Raw genomic sequence first — 17,391 nt, forward strand, 5'->3', positions numbered from 1 at the left:
CATGAAAACAAGTTCAATGTAAGATAGTACAGTATATTGAGATATATTGACCCTACTGTATAATAAACTCAGCCCAAATAAAAGAAACGTTCTCTCACTGTCAACTGCGTTTATTTTCAGAAAACTTAACATCTGTAAATATTTGTAATGAACATAAGATTCAACAACTGAGACATAAACTGAACAAGTTCCACAGACATGTGACTAACAGAAATGGAATAATGTGTCCCTGAACAAGGGGGGGGGGGTCAAAATAAAAAGTAACAGTCAGTATCTGGTGTGGCCACCAGCTGCATTAAGTTCTGCAGTGCATCTCCTCCCCATGGACTGCACCAGATTTGCCAGTTCTTGCAGTTAGATGTTACCCCACTCTTCCACCAAGGCACCTGCAAGTTCCATTCTGGGGGGAATGGCCCTAGCCCTCACCCTCCGATCCAACAGGTCCCAGATGTGCTCAATGGGATTGATATCCGGGCTCTTCACTGGCCATGGCAGAACACTGACATTCCTGTCTTGCAGGAAATCGCGCACAGAACGAGCAGTATGGCTGGTGGCATTGTCATGCTGGAGGGTCATGTCAGGATGAGCCTGCAGGAAGGGTACCACATGAGGGAGGAGGATGTCTTCCCTGTAACACACAGCTTTGAGGTTGCCTGCAATGACAACAAGCTCAGTCCGATGATGCTGTGACACACCGCCCCAGACCATGACGGACCCTCCACATCCAAATCGATCCCGCTCCAGAGTACAGGCCTCGGTGTAACGCTCATTCCTTCGACGATAAACGTGAATCCGACCATCATCCCTGGTGAAACAAAATCACAACTCGTCAGTGAAGAGCACTTTTTGCCAGTCCTGTCTGTTCCAGCGACGGTGGGTTTGTGCCCATAGGTGACGTTGTTGCCGGTGATGTCTGGTGAGGACCTGCCTTACAACAGGCCTACAAGCCCTCAGTCCAGCCTCTCTCAGCCCATTTGTCGGACAGTCTGAGCACTGATGGAGGGATTGTGCGTTCCTGGTGTAAATTGGGCAGTTGTTGTTGCTATCCTGTACCTGTCCCGCAGGTGTGATGTTCGGATGTACCGATCCTGTGCAGGTGTTGTTACACGTGGTCTGCCACTGCGAGGAACAATCAGCTGTCCGTCCTGTCTCCCTGTAGCGCTGTCTTAGGCATCTCACAGTACGGACATTGCAATTTATTGCCCTGGCCACATCTGCAGTCCTCATGCCTCCTTGAAGCATGCCTAAGGCACGTTCACGCAGATGAGCAGGGACCCTGGGCATCTTTCTTTTGGTGTTTTTCAGAGTCAGTAGAAAGGCCTCTTTAGTGTCCTAAGTTTTCATAACTGTGACCTTAATTGCCTACCGTCTGTTAGCTGTTAGTGTCTTAACGACCGTTCCACAGGTGCATGTTCATTAATTGTTTATTGTTCATTAAAAAAGCATGGGAAACAGTGTTTAAACCCTTTACAATGAAGATCTGTGAAGTTATTTGGATTTTTACGAATTATCTTTGAAAGACAGGGTCCTGAAAAAGGGACGTTTCTTTTTTTGCTGAGTTTATATTAAGCTGCAGATGAACTCAGATAGGCTCCAACACATCTTAGCACAATCAAGACGAGCCGTTTGCCCCTCACAAACTGGAGCAATCTGAATCTCCTGACAAAAATGCCAATACATAACACAGAAAAGTACATTTTAAGTTATACATGTACTGTATAATACATAATAATGTATTTGTATTTGTGTTTATTATGGTTCCCCATTAGTTCCTGCCAAGGCAGACTATGGGAGGCACACAGTACTACATAGAGCCATGACTACATGGAACTCTATTCCACATCAAGTAACACGTGCTAGCAGTCAAATTAGATTAAAAAAAAAACAGATAAAAATACACCTTATGGAACAGAGGGGACTGTGAAGCAACACAAACATAGGCACAGACACATGCATACACACACATGATAATATACGCTTTATAGATTCTGTTTCCCCTCCCTAGATTCTGTTTTTCCCTCTCTAGATTCTGTTTTTTCCCTCTCTAGATTCTTTATTTCCCTCTCTAGATTCTGTCTCGCTGTGACCTGTGTGTGATTCAGGAGGCTTGAGACTCTGAAGGGGAAGCCATCAAATCAAATGATATTGGTCACATACGTATATTTAGCAGATGTTATTACGGGTGTAGTGAAATGCTTGTGTTCCTCGCTCCAACAGTGCAGTAGTATCTAACAATACGCAACAATACACACAAAACTAAAACCAAACGAATGGAATTAAGAAAGACACACTGTGCTTATCTCTTCCTTATCAATATGTTAAGTCTCCTCTTCTCCTGAACCCATCTCTTCCTCATCAATATGTTAAGTCTCCTCTTCTCCTGAACCCATCTCTTCCTCATCAATATGCTGAGTCTCCTCTTCATTCACTCTCACATCCTATTTCTCCACTGAGATATGGTCAGATACAGTTTCAGATTCTAAACCAGACTCTCCCTCTACCTCTTCCTGTCCTACATCTTCCTCTTCCTCTCTCATCACTGGTAACGTTCCAGGAGACATATCTGGCTTGGCTTCGTCAAAATGGACAGATTCAAAGTCTAACTCTCCTTCAGGGATAGATGGGAGGGATGAGTCTGCAAAAACAACATCATCACAAACAGAAAAATATCATATGAGATAGCGTATGAGAAAATATATTATTTCAGTCAGCACAAAGACTAATACATTATATTTATTGGATATCTGCAGACTGAAGTCTATTTTGGATTGATTCCTTATAACATATTATGCAAGAATGGAGATAAGAACATTGTTTATATATTCACCAGGAAGTTATATGCGGTAGGGCCTAGACAGTTGATGCACCCTAATTTGCCAGAGACAGACAGAGACAGATAGACAGGGTGGAAGTGGTAGCCTACATCTCTGAGGGATAGAGGTAGGGCTGGGACTTGTGTTCTACATCTGAAAGTAAAACCACAGTAAGGCTGACATGTTGAATCTACGGTGAGTACCATCAACATAAACATCTTATGTGTGACTTTATTTATGACAAAGCAAATGCTTTTAACAGACTGTTATTTTCTGCCATTTTAATTAACATATTCATTTTAACTATTTCGTACCGGTAGTTCTCTTTCTGTACTGTCTGTCTGTCACTACTTGTCGATATGTTTTGGTCTGTTTCTGTATCCCCATTTTGACAGGAAGCTACATGATGCAATAACAGATGTAAAACTAAACTCACTCTTTTCCTGTCAGAAATCAGAAAAAACTTAATAGGAAATGAAATGCTGTCAAACGTTAAATCATAACATGTCTCTTGCCTGCTTGTCTCTTGGTAAACTGAAAAACTAAATGCAGAAACATGCTATGACATATATAGTTTGAATTTACCTATCCTATTCTACCTAGAAGATGGAACAGAACTTTGCTGATTCGTTAACGGATGCATTTTCAGGTAAGCGTCATGCAGGTTGTAGTTAGAACACTGCACCTTCACTGACATTTAGTGCAATTACTTCCTGAAAGTTTTTGTTTTTGTTTTTCTGTCTTTGTTATTATTTTCCATCTCATATGATATTTTTCTGTCTGTGATGATGTTGTTGTTGCAGACTCATCCCTCCCATCTTTCCATGAAGGAGAGTTAGACTTTGAATCTGTCTATTTTGACGAAGCCAAGCCAGATATGTCTCCTGGAACGTTACCGGTGCTGAGAGAGGAAGAGGAAGATGTAGGACAGGAAGAGGTAGAGGGAGAGCCTGGTTTAGAATCTGAAACTGTATCTGACCATATCTCAGTGGAGACATATGATGACGAAGAGGAGACTCAACATATTGATGAGGAAGAGATGGGTTCAGGAGAAGAGGAGACTCAGCCTATTGATGAGGAGGAGGCAGAGATGATGGACTCAGGAGAAGAAGAGGACACAGGAATAAAGAACCTTGGCTCGCCAGGGGGTTGGTCTGTGGTTGTCCACTACGATGAAGAAAGCTGGGATGGTGCTCTACAGGACATAGAGAAGATTGTAACCACAGAACAATCTTTTGCCGAACAAGAGAGTGAAAACCGTGAAGTCAGAAACGTAGAGCAAGGAGCTTACGAGAACAGTGATGTGAGGTGTTTTGTGGGTTTCACTGAAGATGTCACCATGGAGATCACAGCAGATATATGTGAAGAAGAGGAAAGACAGACGGCTGAAGAAAACCAAGAGGAATCATCTGATTCAGACCTGGAGGTCCTGACTAGCTCTATCACCAAAAAACAGAGAAAAGAGGGAAATAAAGTAGCGAAATTACTCTCCCAGCAGACATTTCCTCAGGAGAAGGAAGAGGAAGAAGAGCAAGATGAAGATGGAGCTCCAGAGGTTGTTTATGATTGTCCAGATCCTGCAGCAACGCAGAATGTGCAAGCTCTTATGGTCAACGCCTTGGTGGAACAGCCGCTTCAGAAGAAAATGAAGGAGTTCCTATGGGACGACCACCAAGAGACGGATGAAAGATTTGCAGATTACCCCTCTGTCTGCTCTCCATGTAAATACAAAAAGGATGGAGGAAAACTGTCTAGTCCCTTGGAGGGTATCTGGAATACAGAGGAGAACGTTGACGTAACGGAAGAGGTAACAGCCGCTACCTCTCCACGCGTAGAAGTTGAGCAAGATTTAGCAGATTGTGCGATGTTCAATACCAATATTGACACTAGCATGAAGAAGAGCATTGGATACCATCTTGAACCTCAGAGGGACAGCAATGGTTCCAGTGGCAGTTCTAGTGAGGATGAGGAGGAACAACAGAAGTATAATGAAGAACACCCAGTGCTGCCAAGATACCAGGGTCTTCCTCGGAGAGACCGGGGATCAGAGGATCCTCCTTTTCAAGTTCAGCGGGAAGGTGGAGAGGAGGACGGCTCCAAGCAGAGTGTTGCTGCCGACCTGCATTTTTCAGAAACCATCTCTGACGTCCCCACTTTTACCCTTCACAGTGAGGCCAGACGCGGTAGAGCAGCTATAACTATCTCCGGAGGTACCGGCAACGTGTCATCATCTGACTTTGAGGAAAGTTTGCCCGGAGCGTTGTGGACATCGGAGGCTGAACAAAGAGAGGATAAACGGGAGACTTGGCTTTGGGGTGAGGCTGGGCCAGGGGCTTTAGAAGAGGAACATCTTTGCAAAGTTCAACTGGAACTAGCAGGAAGGTTGAAGAGTCACATTCACACTGATATAAGCTGGGACACAGGGGAAAATAATGTGGAACGTGGTGGTTTAATTCAAGATTACCAATATGACGCGTCTGGAATCACAGAGAGTGAAGAACTTGCAGATGAAGAGGATGATGAAGAGGAGAATAGGAGTTGGGAACAAGAGAAAGAGAGAATCAAGGCATTCTACAAGTTTTATAATGATGATGAAGAGGAGGAGGGGGAGAATGCTACGGGAACAGAATGTGATTTTTCAGGGAGGAAGCATAGAGTTCAGTTCTGCATGGATCCCCTGCCTCAAGTCATTGAATACACAGACAGGTAAGTGAAATAACAACCATAAAAATACTTACGCCAACCGCCAACCAGAAAATGTCTATTTCTACTTGAACAAGACATGTCATATGTACTGTCACTGTCACTGTGGTATAGATGAGTGATTTACTATGTTACTGCCTGTCTACTACGTTCTCAGCAGCAGCGATGTAGATTTGGTCGACAACTTATCTGATGGAGACGAGGACCTGGATTCTACAGAAAGGCTTGAAGTGAGCACACACACATACACACACACAGGCCCAAACACACTCTCTCTCTCTCTCTCTGTCTCTCTGTCTCTCTCTCTGTGTCTCTCTGTCTCTCTCTCTGTCTCTCTCTCTGTCTGTCTCTCTCTGTCTCTCTCTGTCTCTCTCTTTGTCTCTTTCCTTCAGCTACCAGCACATGACGATGTTGTGACTATTTCAGGAGCAGAGTGAGCCTGAGAGACGGAGAATGAGTTTACCCGAGACTCAAGAGCCACAAGGAGAACTACAAGATCTCAGCAAAATGCCTCAGACCCACACCAAGAGAGACCAGGTAAGTCTTTAACCCACAACTTGCTATAAAAAAAAGGGCTTCATTGATTGATTGATTCCTCTGACACACTGTGTTTCTGTAGTGTCTGAGGGTGCTAAAGTTACTGGTGAAGATAACCCTGTTGACAGTGATTGGACTTCTGACATTTTGGTGGACAAGATACCAACTGGAGTTGGACTGGTGATGTGGCTAAAATGGTCTTGCCTAACGACTGTACTGTATTGTCAATGTGTCTGAATATAATTACAACGTAAAGTAGCAGTAGTTAAGTTAGAATTTGCCTTACTATTAAGCATTTTTATCTCCTTATATACTGTAGTTGCTGTCACTTATTTTCATCATGGCACCATCGGTATCATGTCTTTATCTGTTTTGTGGATAATAAAGGAGTATATTTATAATCCCATTCAACTTTAAGCGTCAGTCGTTGTTGTTGTTGACATCACAGATACAGAAAAGCTTTTGTATTTTACACACAAATATAAATGTTACTGTATAAATTCTCTGGTAACGTCACTATGTGACTGTAGGAGATTCAGAGGAGGGCGCTGTCTCAGTAGAATGTTCAAAGAGGACCCGGAAATAACACAGGAATGTTGTGTAGAAGTGGGTAGGGACACAGATTTTTTTGGAAATGAAACTGTAACTGTTAGTCAACACGAGTAATTGTCTGTTTCAATCAGAGTAGCTACGAATATATCGCCGACAGTATGACCGCACTGAGCAATAAATCTGACCAAGAAATCAAGGACCTGCTGGATGAGTATGGAATTAAGCATGGGCCTATCGTTGGTAAGTCACGCTTTGTTAGAATTAGCTCACGTTAGCTAAGCTTACCCAGCCCTAGCTGACTACACTCAACGATTTACTATGGAGTTTACATTTTAGTCATTTAGCAGACGCTCTTATCCAGAGCGATTTACAGTAGTGAATGCATACATTTCATACATTTTTTTTTCTTCCGTACTGGTCCCCCGTGGGAATCGAACCCACAACCCTGGCGTTACAAACACCATGCTCTACCAACTGAGACACGCGAGTTGAGCGTTGACTAGTGTGGGCGGACTGCAGCTCCGAAATACGTATTTAAAAAAAAACAAAAAAACAGCACAATTATAAAAACGTAATTATATGTGACATCAGAGCTCCAGTCCTCCCACACTAGTTTTAATATTTATTTTTTTATTGCCGCGAAAGCCATCGTTAATCGTGGAGTGTAGTTGGCTAGGCCAGCCTGTGTTTTAAAGTTACAATACATAGACTGGGTATGCTTAGTTTAGCTAACGTTGGCTACAAATTCCTAGTCTGAGTAGGCCTGCCTAATAGACTAAATTACATGTCTATGACCAGACAGTCTCAAATGTACAGATGATATTCTAATAGTCATGTTAACTATGGTTTTAATTGCATTACTGAGCCACATCTAACATTTCTGCATTGAAGACACTACAAGACCACTGTATGAGAAGAAGCTGAAGGAAGCCATGACCAAAGCCAAGGTCACCGTGACAAAACCATCTCCAGACAGAACCTTCTACAGAGAGGACCGTAAGTTAGACATGCACGATGACACAAGGCTACTTTATGCATAGGCATACATCTACCATTAGACTGAACTAAGCTCCCGAGTGGCGCAGCGGTCTAAAGCACTGCATCGCAGTTGTCACTACAGGCCCTGGTTCAGTCCCAGGCTGTATCACAACCGGCCGTGATTGCGAGTCCCATAAGGCGGCGCCCAGCGTCGCCCTGGATAGGGTTTGGCTGGTTTAGGCCGCCATTTGTTCCTAACTGACTTGCCTAGTTAAATAAAGGTTGAACAAAAATGTAAATAAGAAAGTGGAACTCGGGAATGTTGATTTACTTTTTTTTTCTTAATTTCAGAGGAAGAAGTCACCTATGTTACTTATCAGACACCAGTAAGTATTGATTTGTTTGTTTGCAGTTGCTTCTACAACATGTCCTTTTGTAAACAGAATGTCTAATTATGCAATAATTCCCGAGGGGGGTGTGGTATATGGCCTATATACCACGGATAAGGGTTGTTCTTAGGCCCTTAGCCGTGATATATTGACCATATACCACAAACCTCTGAATTGCTATTATAAACTGGTTAAGACAGAATTAGGGCAGTAAAAAAATAAATTATTTTTCAGCCAATCAACATTCAGTGCTTGAACCACCCAGTTTGTAACCATCAATATTTTTCTGTTTCTCATATTTGCAGGTTAGAAGTGAGGGCCCTTCTGGAGATGGGAAACCCTACATGAGATCAAGACCAGAGTACAGCGAGAGGGACCGGGTGGATGAGTATGTTTGCAGATAGCTTTGCATTAGTAAATGTTATGTTATTCAGTGTTTGTGTGGTCAGTTGATTTTAAAGTGGACCAATAAAATCTATCAAAGCTTTTCTTTCTTTCTCTCTCTCTCTCTCTCTCCCTCCTTTGCAGTAAACCCTATTCAAGACCAGAGTACAGCGAGAGGGACCGGGTGGATGAGTACGTTTACAGATAGCTTTGCATTAGTAAATGTTGTGATTTTATCCAGTGTTTGTGTGGTCAGTTGATTTAAAGTGGACCAATACAACTAATCAAAGCTTTTCTCTCTCCTTTGCAGTAAACCCTATTCAAGACCAGAGTACAGCGAGAGGGACCGGGTGGATGAGTATGTTTGCAGATAGCTTTGCATTAGTAAATGTTATGTTATTCAGTGTTTGTGTGGTCAGTTGATTTAACCTCTCTGGGACAGTGGGAAGTTTGCGTCCCACCCTAGTCAACAGCCAGTGGAATCGCGTGGCGCGAAATACAAATACCTCATAAATGCTATAACTTCAATTTCTTAAACATATGACTATTTTACACCATTTTAAAGATAAGACTCTCGTTAATCTAACCACAGTGTCCGATTTCAAAAAGGCTTTACAGCGAAAGCAAAACATTAGATTATGTCAGGAGAGTACCCTGCCAAAAATAATCACACAGCCATTTTCAAAGCAAGCATATATGTCACAAAAACCAAAACCACAGCTAAATGCAGCACTAACCTTTGATGATCTTCATCAGATGAAACTCCTAGGACATTAGGTTATACAATACATGCATGTTTTGTTCAATCAAGTTCATATTTATATCAAAAACTAGCTTTTTACATTAGCATGTGATGTTCAGAACTAGCATACCCACCGAAAACTTCCGGTGAATTTACTAAATTACTCACGATAAACGTTGCCAAAATACATAACAATTATTTTAAGAATTATAGATACAGAACTCCTTTATGCAAACGCTATGTCAGATTTTAAAATAGCTTTTCGGCGAAAGCACATTTTGCAATATTCTGAGTACATAGCTCGGCCATCACAGGCTAGCTAATTTGACACCCACCAAGTTTGGGACAACCTAAACTCAGAATTTCTATTACAAAAATTGGATTACCTTTGCTGTTCTTCGTTTGTGCGTTCAGGTCACTATCCGAAGGGTAACGCGCGAGCGCATTTTGTGACAAAAAATTCAAAATATTCCATTACCGTACTTAGAAGCATGTCAAACGCTGTTTAAAATCAATTTTTATGCTATTTTTCTCGTAAAATAGCGATAATATTCCAACCGGACAACGTTGTATTCATTCAAAGACTGAAAGAAAAAAATGGAGAAGTCTCGTGAATGCGCATCTCAGTCTCACTGTCCCCAGGCAGGCCACTTACAAACTCTGCTGCTGTACTTTGCCCAGAGACAGGAGACACGTCATTCCGCTCTCTGAACGCTTTAGAGAGCCAATGGAAGCCTTAGAAAGTGTCACGTAACAGCATAGATGCTGTATTTTCGATAGAGATGCAACAGAAGGACAACAAATTGTCAGACAGGGCACTTCCTGCATGGAATCTTCTCAGGTTTTGGCCTGCCATATGAGTTCTATATGAGTAAACTATGAGTAAACTTTAGAGTGTTTTCTATCCAAATCTACTAATTATATGCATATTCTCGTTTCTGGGCAAGAGTAGTAACCAGTTTAAATCGGGTACGTTTTTTATCCGGACGTGAAAATACTGCCCCCTATCCCCAACAGGTTAAAGTGGACCAATACAACTAATCAAAGCTTTTCTCTCTCTGTCCTTTGCAGTAAACCCTATTCAAGACCAGAGTACAGCGAGAGGGACCGGGTGGATGAGTATGTTTACAGATAGCTTTGCATTAGTAAATGTTGTGATTTTATCCAGTGTTTGTGTGGTCAGTTGATTTTAAAGTGGACCAATACAATTTATCAAAGCTTTTCTCTCTCTCTCTCTCTCTCTCTCTCTCTCTCTCTCTCTCCTTTGCAGTAAACTCTATTCGAGATCAAGACCAGAGTACAGCAGCGGAAGACAGTACATTGATGAGTAAGTCTTGTTTAAACAGATTTCACATTGTTTATGTATAATAAGTGTTTTCATAGCTTCGGTCCCAGATCTGTTGCGGTCTTGCCAAGTCCTATGGTCATTATTGTGCCGAAAACAACCAATACGAGCTGGCAATATAGCATAAACTGATCTGAAACCAGGCTAATTGTTCAGAGAGGTGTTTTCTGCTTCTCTGACATGTATCCTTCATTCATATACACCAGGTAGTCCACTGTTCCACTTGAATGTACCTATAGTACAGTGCATTCAGAAAGTATTCAGACCCCTTTTCCCACATTTTGTTACGTGACAGCCTTATTCTAAAATGGATGAATTAAACCATTTTCCTAAAATCTACACACAATACCCCATGATGACAAAGTAAACAGGTTTTTTTAGAATCTTTTGCAAATTCATGAAAAGAAATACCTTATTTACATAAGTATTCAGACCCTTTGCTATGAGACTGTAAATTGAGCTCAGGTGAATCCTGTTTCCCATTGATCATCCTTGGCATGTTTCTACAACTTGATTGGAGTCCACCTGTGGTAAATTCAATTGATTGGACATGATTTGGAAAGGCACACACCTGTCTATATAAGGTCCCACAGTTGACAGTTCATGTCAGAGCAAAAACCAAGCCATGAGGTTGAAGGAATTGTCCGTAGAGCTCCGAGACAGGATTATATCGAGGCACAGATCTGGGGAAGGGTAGCAAAACATTTCCGCAGCATTGAAGGTCCCCAAGAACACAGTGGCCTCCATCATTCTTAAATGGAAGAAGTTTGGAACCACCAAGACTCTTCCTAGATGTGGCCGCCCGGCCAAACTGAGAAATCGGGGTAGAAGGGCCTTGGTCAGGGAAGTGACCAAGACCTGATGGTCACTCTGACAGAGCTCCAGAGTTTCTCTGTGGAGGTGGGAGAACCTTCCAGAAGGACAACCATCCCTGCAGTACTCCACCAATCAGGCCTTTATGGTAGAGTGGCCAGACGGAAGCCACTCCTCAGTAAAAGGCACATGACAGCCCACTTGGAGTTTGCCAAAAGGCACCTAAAGGACTCTGAACTTGAGAAACAAGATTCTCTGGTCTGATTAAACCAAGATTGAACTCTTTGGCCTGAATGCCAAGTGTCACGTCTGGAGGAACCTGACACCATCCCTACAGTGAAGCATGGTGGTGGCAGCATCGTGCTGTGGTGATGTTTTTCAGCGACAGGGAATGGGAGACAAGTCAAGATCGAGGGAAAGATGAACGGGGAAAAGTACAGAGAGATCCTTGATGAAAACTTGCTCCAGAGTACTCAGGACCTCAGACTGGGGTAAAGGTTCACCTTCCAACAGGACAACGACCCTAAGCACACAGCCAAGAACATGCAGGAGTGGCTTCGAGACAAGTCTCTGAATGTCCTTGAGTGGCCCAGCCAGAGCCAGAAAATAGCTGTGCAGTGACGCTCCCTATCCAACCTGACAGAGCTTGAAAGGATCTGCAGAGAAGAATGTGAGAAACTACACAAATACAGGTGTGCCAAGCTTGTAGCGTCATACCCAAGAAGACTCGATGCTGTAATCGCTGCCAAAGGTGCTTCAACAAAGTACTGAGTAAAGGGTCTGAATACTTATGTAAATGTGATATTTCTGTTTTATTTTTTATCTATTTGCAAACATTATGGAGTATTGTGTGTTGATTGATGAGGGAAAAAACAATTGAATCCATTTTAGAATAAGGCTGTAACTTAACAAAATGTGTAGGAAGTAAAAGGGTATGAATACTTTCCGAGTGCCTTCAGGAAGTATTCCCGCCCCTTGGACTTTTTACAGCCTTCATTTTAAAATAGATTCAATGGAAATGTTGTCTCTGGCCTACACACAATACTCCATCATGTAAAAGTGGAATTATGTTTGTAGAAATGTTTACAAATTAATAAAAAATAAAGCTGAAATGCCTTGAGTCAATAAGTATTCAACCCTGTTGTTATGGCAAGCTTAATAATGTGCTTAACAAGCCACATAACATTGCATGGACTCTGTGGGCAATAATAGTGTTCAGCATTCTTTTTTTTTTATGACTATTTCATCTCTGTACCCCACACATACAATTATCTGTAAGGCCTCTCAATCGAGTAGTACATTCCAAACACAGATTCAACCACAAAGACCAGGGAGGTTTTCCAATGCCTCGCAAAGAAGGGCATCTAACCTAAATGACAGAGTGAAAAGAAGGCCTGTACAGAATACTAATATTCCAAAACATGCATCGTGTTTGCAATAAGGCACTAAAGTAAAACTGTAAAAAAAAAAAAAAGGTAACAAAGAAATGTACTTCATGTCCTGAATACAAAGTGTTATGTAAAAGGCAGATCCAACACATCAGAGTAACACTTTTATATTTTTAAGCATGGTGGTAACTGCATCATGTTATGGGTATGCTTGTCATTGGCAAGGTCATGGGAGTTTTTTTTTTAAGGATAAAAATAAACAGGCTAAAGCTAAGCACAGGCATTATGCTAGAGGAAATCCTGGTTGTCTGCTTTCCATCAGACACTGGGAGACAAATTCACCTTTCAGCAGGACAATAACCTAAAACACAAGGCCATGTCTACACTGGAGTTGGTTACCAAGACGATATTGAATGTTCCTGAGTGGCCTAGTTACAGTTGTGACTTAAATCTACTTGTAAATTTATAGCAAGACTTGAAAATGGCTGTTTAGCAATGATCAACTACCAACTTCAGAGGTTGAAGATTTTTTTTCAAAGTATGCAAATGTTGTACAATCCAGGTGTGCAGGGCTCTTAGAGACTTACGCAGAACGACTCACAGCTGTAATTTCTGCCAAAGGTGATTCTAACATGTATTGGCTCGGGTGTGAATTCTTACGAAAATGAGATTTGTGTTTCGTTTTCAATACATTTGCAAACATGTAAAAAAAAAAAAAAAACATTAAAACGAATATCTAACTTTGTCATTATGGGGTATTGTGTGTAGATGGGTGAGGAAAAATAATACATTTAATACATTTTGAATTCAGGCTGTAACACAACAAAATGTGTAATAAGTCAAGGTGTATGAATACTTACAGAAGGCTCTGTATAAAAACGGACCTATCCCCCTAATTAAAGAAGCCTGCTTTTACGATATCATAGCTGAATGTAGTAATGTTTGAGTTTGTTTTCAGGCCCCATGTCTACAACACACTGTCGCCTTCATCAACATCCTACTCCAAACCAACGCCTGTGGTGAAGTCTGGAGGTGGAGTTGTGAAGAAGGAAACAACAACAAGCTCTGGGAGACTGATCCCTCTCTGGATCCAGTTCCTGGTCTTCCTGATCTTAGCCGGGTTCCTCTACTTCATATTCACTAACATGGAGTCTGCAGAGAGTAGCCCCTTTAACAAAATCCAATGATCAAATTTACAAATAAAAGTAAATCTGGGATGTGTTCATTAGGCAAGAAAACGGTCCAAAACGGGGAAGTACTATTTCATCTTGCGCTATAAGAATTGCTCATTTCGACAATGTTTTTTAAAATGTTTCATTACGTGTGTCCTAATGAATACGACCCAGTTTTCATATTTTACAACTATATTATGGCACTTCCCGTGCCTGTTTTTCTTTTAACTCTTTTTGCGTGTTCTTTATATAAGGTGACTGACATTGGGTTCTGGGAACTTTACTATTGGTGAAAGGAGAGCCATAACGTTTCCTTCTGTCCCAACTCCTGTCCCAACTCCTATTGTAGTTACTAGATGGTGATGTGTGTATATATAGTGTTCTGTTTATCATAGAACTACCTTAGGGTGCTTCTACTGTGGGTAATAGTGAAGCCACTTTCCCTCACAGTACTATCTTCATCTTCACAAATGTAGAGAGCCCACGGCCCACAGTAAATGTAGAGATCCCACAGTAAATATATATGATACTGGCTATTAGGTATGATTTGGTAATGGCTATTTGTATAAAGGTCCTGACACAATGAGCCATTTAGTTGTATAGTCTTGCTTAGTCAGCTAGACGCAGTATCCTCACATTCTCTCTGCATTCTTGGGGGTATACAGTACTACAAAGCAGTACTGTAGCTTGAAATGGGCATGGGGGGGGGTCTAATTGACTCAACAACCAAAAACACATCTAAGTTTAGCTGGAAAAATCTCTAGTTATTTCTGGTTGTTTTGTTAGTTGGCTAACTCATGGATCCTGTATTGTAGGAGAACCCCAGCCCACCTGGCATTAAAGTTCTAAATAACGTTACAAAGTTCTAAATGATATTAAAGTTCTAAATGACATTACAAAGTTCTAAATGATATTAAAGTTCTAAATTATATTAAAGTTCTAAATAACGTTAAAGTTCTAAATTATATTAAAGTTGTAAATGACATTACAAAGTTCTAAATGATATTAAAGTTCTAAATGACATTACAAAGTTCTAAATGATATTAAAGTTCTAAATGGCGTTTTAAAGTTCTAGTTGACGTTACAAAATTCTAAATGATATTAAAGTTCTAAATGGCGTTTTAAAGTTCTAAATGATGTTACAAAATTCTAAATTATATTAAAGTTCTAAGTGACGTTAAAGTTCTAAATGATATTAAAGTTCTAAATGGCGTTTTAAAGTTCTAAATGACGTTACAAAGTTCTAAATTACAAAGTTCTAAACAAGGCAATTGTAAACAGATCCATAGCCCCTTCGATTTAATTGAGGGGGACAATAACAGTTCTAAATGAAGTGCCTTTAGCATTTTGAACTGTTAATGATTTCTATCCATACATTTATAGAAATGTAATTACTGTGGTCGGTATATGGTCATTTTAAATGTACTGTGAGTTGTGGTTTTGTTAGACGTACTCGTGTTAACGCCTGACGTCACCATAAGACATGCCACTGCATCTTTTTATTTTTCTACACCTGCAGTATCATTTGTAATAGTAACTTTTTAAAGTTTTCAGACACTTGTCTGTTTTATCAGAGGAGATCACTTTGGTCACACAAGAATGTTTATAAGCACAGGCTGTGTCCTATATAGGCAATAGGATGCCATTTAGGACAGACCCAGTTTACAAATGAAAATACTTTCAGCAGGACAGTAACTGTTTACATAGATTTTTCTGACTGTTCAGATATATTTTGTATCCAGCCATTGGGTCACTCATAGGATTCTCCAACTTTAAAATAAATGTTTTTATATCAAATTGTCTGCTATTTTTTTATTTCATTTGAATTAGGTTAGTAGAGGATATAATCTGTGATAACAGAATGTATGAGATCATTTTTTCTTTGTAATTTGTTCCCAGCTCCACAGTGAATAGAACTCAGTGATATCGGTGAATGTGGTAATTCATAACCGAGTGAATTATACAACCCCATAGATTCTAGATACTACAGAGGACACACTAGTCTCTCTCTAGATACTACAGAGGGCACACTAGTCTCTCTCTAGATACTACAGAGGGCACACTAGTCTCTCTCTAGATACTACAGAGGGCACACTAGTCTCTCTCTAGATACTACAGAGGGCACACTAGTCTCTCTCTAGATACTACAGAGGGCACACTAGTCTCTCTCTAGATACTACAGAGGGCACACTAGTCTCTCTCTAGATACTACAGAGGGCACACTAGTCTCTCTCTAGATACTACAGAGGGCACACTAGTCTCTCTCTAGATACTACAGAGGGCACACTAGTCTCTCTCTAGATACTACAGAGGGCACACTAGTCTCTCTCTAGATACTACAGAGGGCACACTAGTCTCTCTCTAGATACTACAGAGGGCACACTAGTCTCTCTCTAGATACTACAGAGGGCACACTAGTCTCTCTCTAGATACTACAGAGGGCACACTAGTCTCTCTCTAGATACTACAGAGGGCACACTAGTCTCTCTCTAGATACTACAGAGGGCACACTAGTCTCTCTCTAGATACTACAGAGGGCACACTAGTCTCTCTCTAGATACTACAGAGGGCACACTAGTCTCTCTCTAGATACTACAGAGGGCACACTAGTCTCTCTCTAGATACTACAGAGGGCACACTAGTCTCTCTCTAGATACTACAGAGGGCACACTAGTCTCTCTCTAGATACTACAGAGGGCACACTAGTCTCTCTCTAGATACTACAGAGGGCACACTAGTCTCTCTCTAGATACTACAGAGGGCACACTAGTCTCTCTCTAGATACTACAGAGGGCACACTAGTCTCTCTCTAGATACTACAGAGGGCACACTAGTCTCTCTCTAGATACTACAGAGGGCACTAGTCTCTCTCTAGATACTACAGAGGGCACACTAGTCTCTCTCTAGATACTACAGAGGGCACACTAGTCTCTCTCTAGATACTACAGAGGGCACACTAGTCTCTCTCTAGATACTACAGAGGGCACACTAGTCTCTCTCTAGATACTACAGAGGGCACACTAGTCTCTCTCTAGATACTACAGAGGGCACACTAGTCTCTCTCTAGATACTACAGAGGGCACACTAGTCTCTCTCTAGATACTACAGAGGGCACACTAGTCTCTCTCTAGATACTACAGAGGGCACACTAGTCTCTCTCTAGATACTACAGAGGGCACACTAGTCTCTCTCTAGATACTACAGAGGGCACACTAGTCTCTCTCTAGATACTACAGAGGGCACACTAGTCTCTCTCTAGATACTACAGAGGGGCACACTAGTCTCTCTCTAGATACTACAGAGGGCACACTAGTCTCTCTCTAGATACTACAGAGGGCACACTAGTCTCTCTCTAGATACTACAGAGGGCACACTAGTCTCTCTCTAGATACTACAGAGGGCACACTAGTCTCTCTCTAGATACTACAGAGGGCACACTAGTCTCTCTCTAGATACTACAGAGGGCACACTAGTCTCTCTCTAGATACTACAGAGGGCACACTAGTCTCTCTCTAGATACTACAGAGGGCACACTAGTCTCTCTCTAGATACTACAGAGGGCACACTAGTCTCTC

The 17,391-nt window shown here is 41.4% G+C and overlaps 2 protein-coding genes across 5 annotated transcripts; both read left to right on the forward strand.

The window, feature by feature from the left end:
* The first annotated feature begins 2,539 nt into the window (after window positions 1-2,539).
* LOC115168696 (uncharacterized) lies at window positions 2,540-6,464 on the forward strand. Of its 3 annotated transcripts, none has more exons than XM_029724192.1 (6): window positions 2,547-3,008; window positions 3,417-3,462; window positions 3,617-5,519; window positions 5,674-5,746; window positions 5,943-6,053; window positions 6,136-6,464. In XM_029724192.1, the coding sequence occupies exons 2-6, from the start codon at window positions 3,420-3,422 to the stop codon at window positions 6,235-6,237; spliced, it is 2,232 nt and encodes a 743-aa protein (XP_029580052.1). In that variant the 5' UTR covers window positions 2,547-3,008; window positions 3,417-3,419; the 3' UTR covers window positions 6,238-6,464. The 3 variants fall into 3 exon arrangements, with proteins under 3 accessions (XP_029580053.1, XP_029580052.1, XP_029580051.1); XM_029724191.1 differs by having other exon boundaries at window positions 2,548-3,008; window positions 3,420-3,462; XM_029724193.1 differs by having other exon boundaries at window positions 2,540-3,462; window positions 5,677-5,746.
* Window positions 6,465-6,601: 137 nt separating this feature from the next.
* On the forward strand, window positions 6,602-15,613 carry LOC115168697 (emerin). 2 transcript variants are annotated; one of them, XM_029724194.1, is made up of 9 exons: window positions 6,603-6,845; window positions 7,497-7,601; window positions 7,935-7,969; window positions 8,278-8,360; window positions 8,501-8,548; window positions 8,667-8,714; window positions 10,170-10,217; window positions 10,369-10,425; window positions 13,603-15,613. In XM_029724194.1, exons 1-9 carry the CDS (start codon window positions 6,764-6,766, stop codon window positions 13,829-13,831), a joined length of 735 nt encoding a protein of 244 aa, XP_029580054.1. In that variant the 5' UTR covers window positions 6,603-6,763; the 3' UTR covers window positions 13,832-15,613. The 2 variants fall into 2 exon arrangements, with proteins under 2 accessions (XP_029580056.1, XP_029580054.1); XM_029724196.1 differs by lacking the exons at window positions 8,501-8,548; window positions 8,667-8,714; window positions 10,170-10,217 and having other exon boundaries at window positions 6,602-6,845.
* Window positions 15,614-17,391: the final 1,778 nt, after the last annotated feature.

The sequence above is a fragment of the Salmo trutta genome, chromosome 30 (assembly GCF_901001165.1).
Source record: "Salmo trutta chromosome 30, fSalTru1.1, whole genome shotgun sequence".
NCBI lineage: Eukaryota > Metazoa > Chordata > Actinopteri > Salmoniformes > Salmonidae > Salmo > Salmo trutta.

Bases quoted from the DNA above. Each gene is read 5' to 3' on its own strand.
- LOC115168696 (XM_029724192.1), top strand. From the start codon at position 3,420: ATGGAACAGAACTTTGCTGATTCGTTAACGGATGCATTTTCAG. The intron at 3,463-3,616 runs GTAAGCGTCATG...TTGTTGTTGCAG, and splicing joins GTTAACGGATGCATTTTCAG to ACTCATCCCTCCCATCTTTC. The intron at 6,054-6,135 runs GTAAGTCTTTAA...GTGTTTCTGTAG, and splicing joins CCCACACCAAGAGAGACCAG to TGTCTGAGGGTGCTAAAGTT.
- LOC115168697 (XM_029724194.1), top strand. From the start codon at position 6,764: ATGACCGCACTGAGCAATAAATCTGACCAAGAAATCAAGGACCTGCTG. The intron at 7,970-8,277 runs GTAAGTATTGAT...TCATATTTGCAG, and splicing joins ATGTTACTTATCAGACACCA to GTTAGAAGTGAGGGCCCTTC. The intron at 10,218-10,368 runs GTATGTTTACAG...TCTCCTTTGCAG, and splicing joins GAGAGGGACCGGGTGGATGA to TAAACTCTATTCGAGATCAA.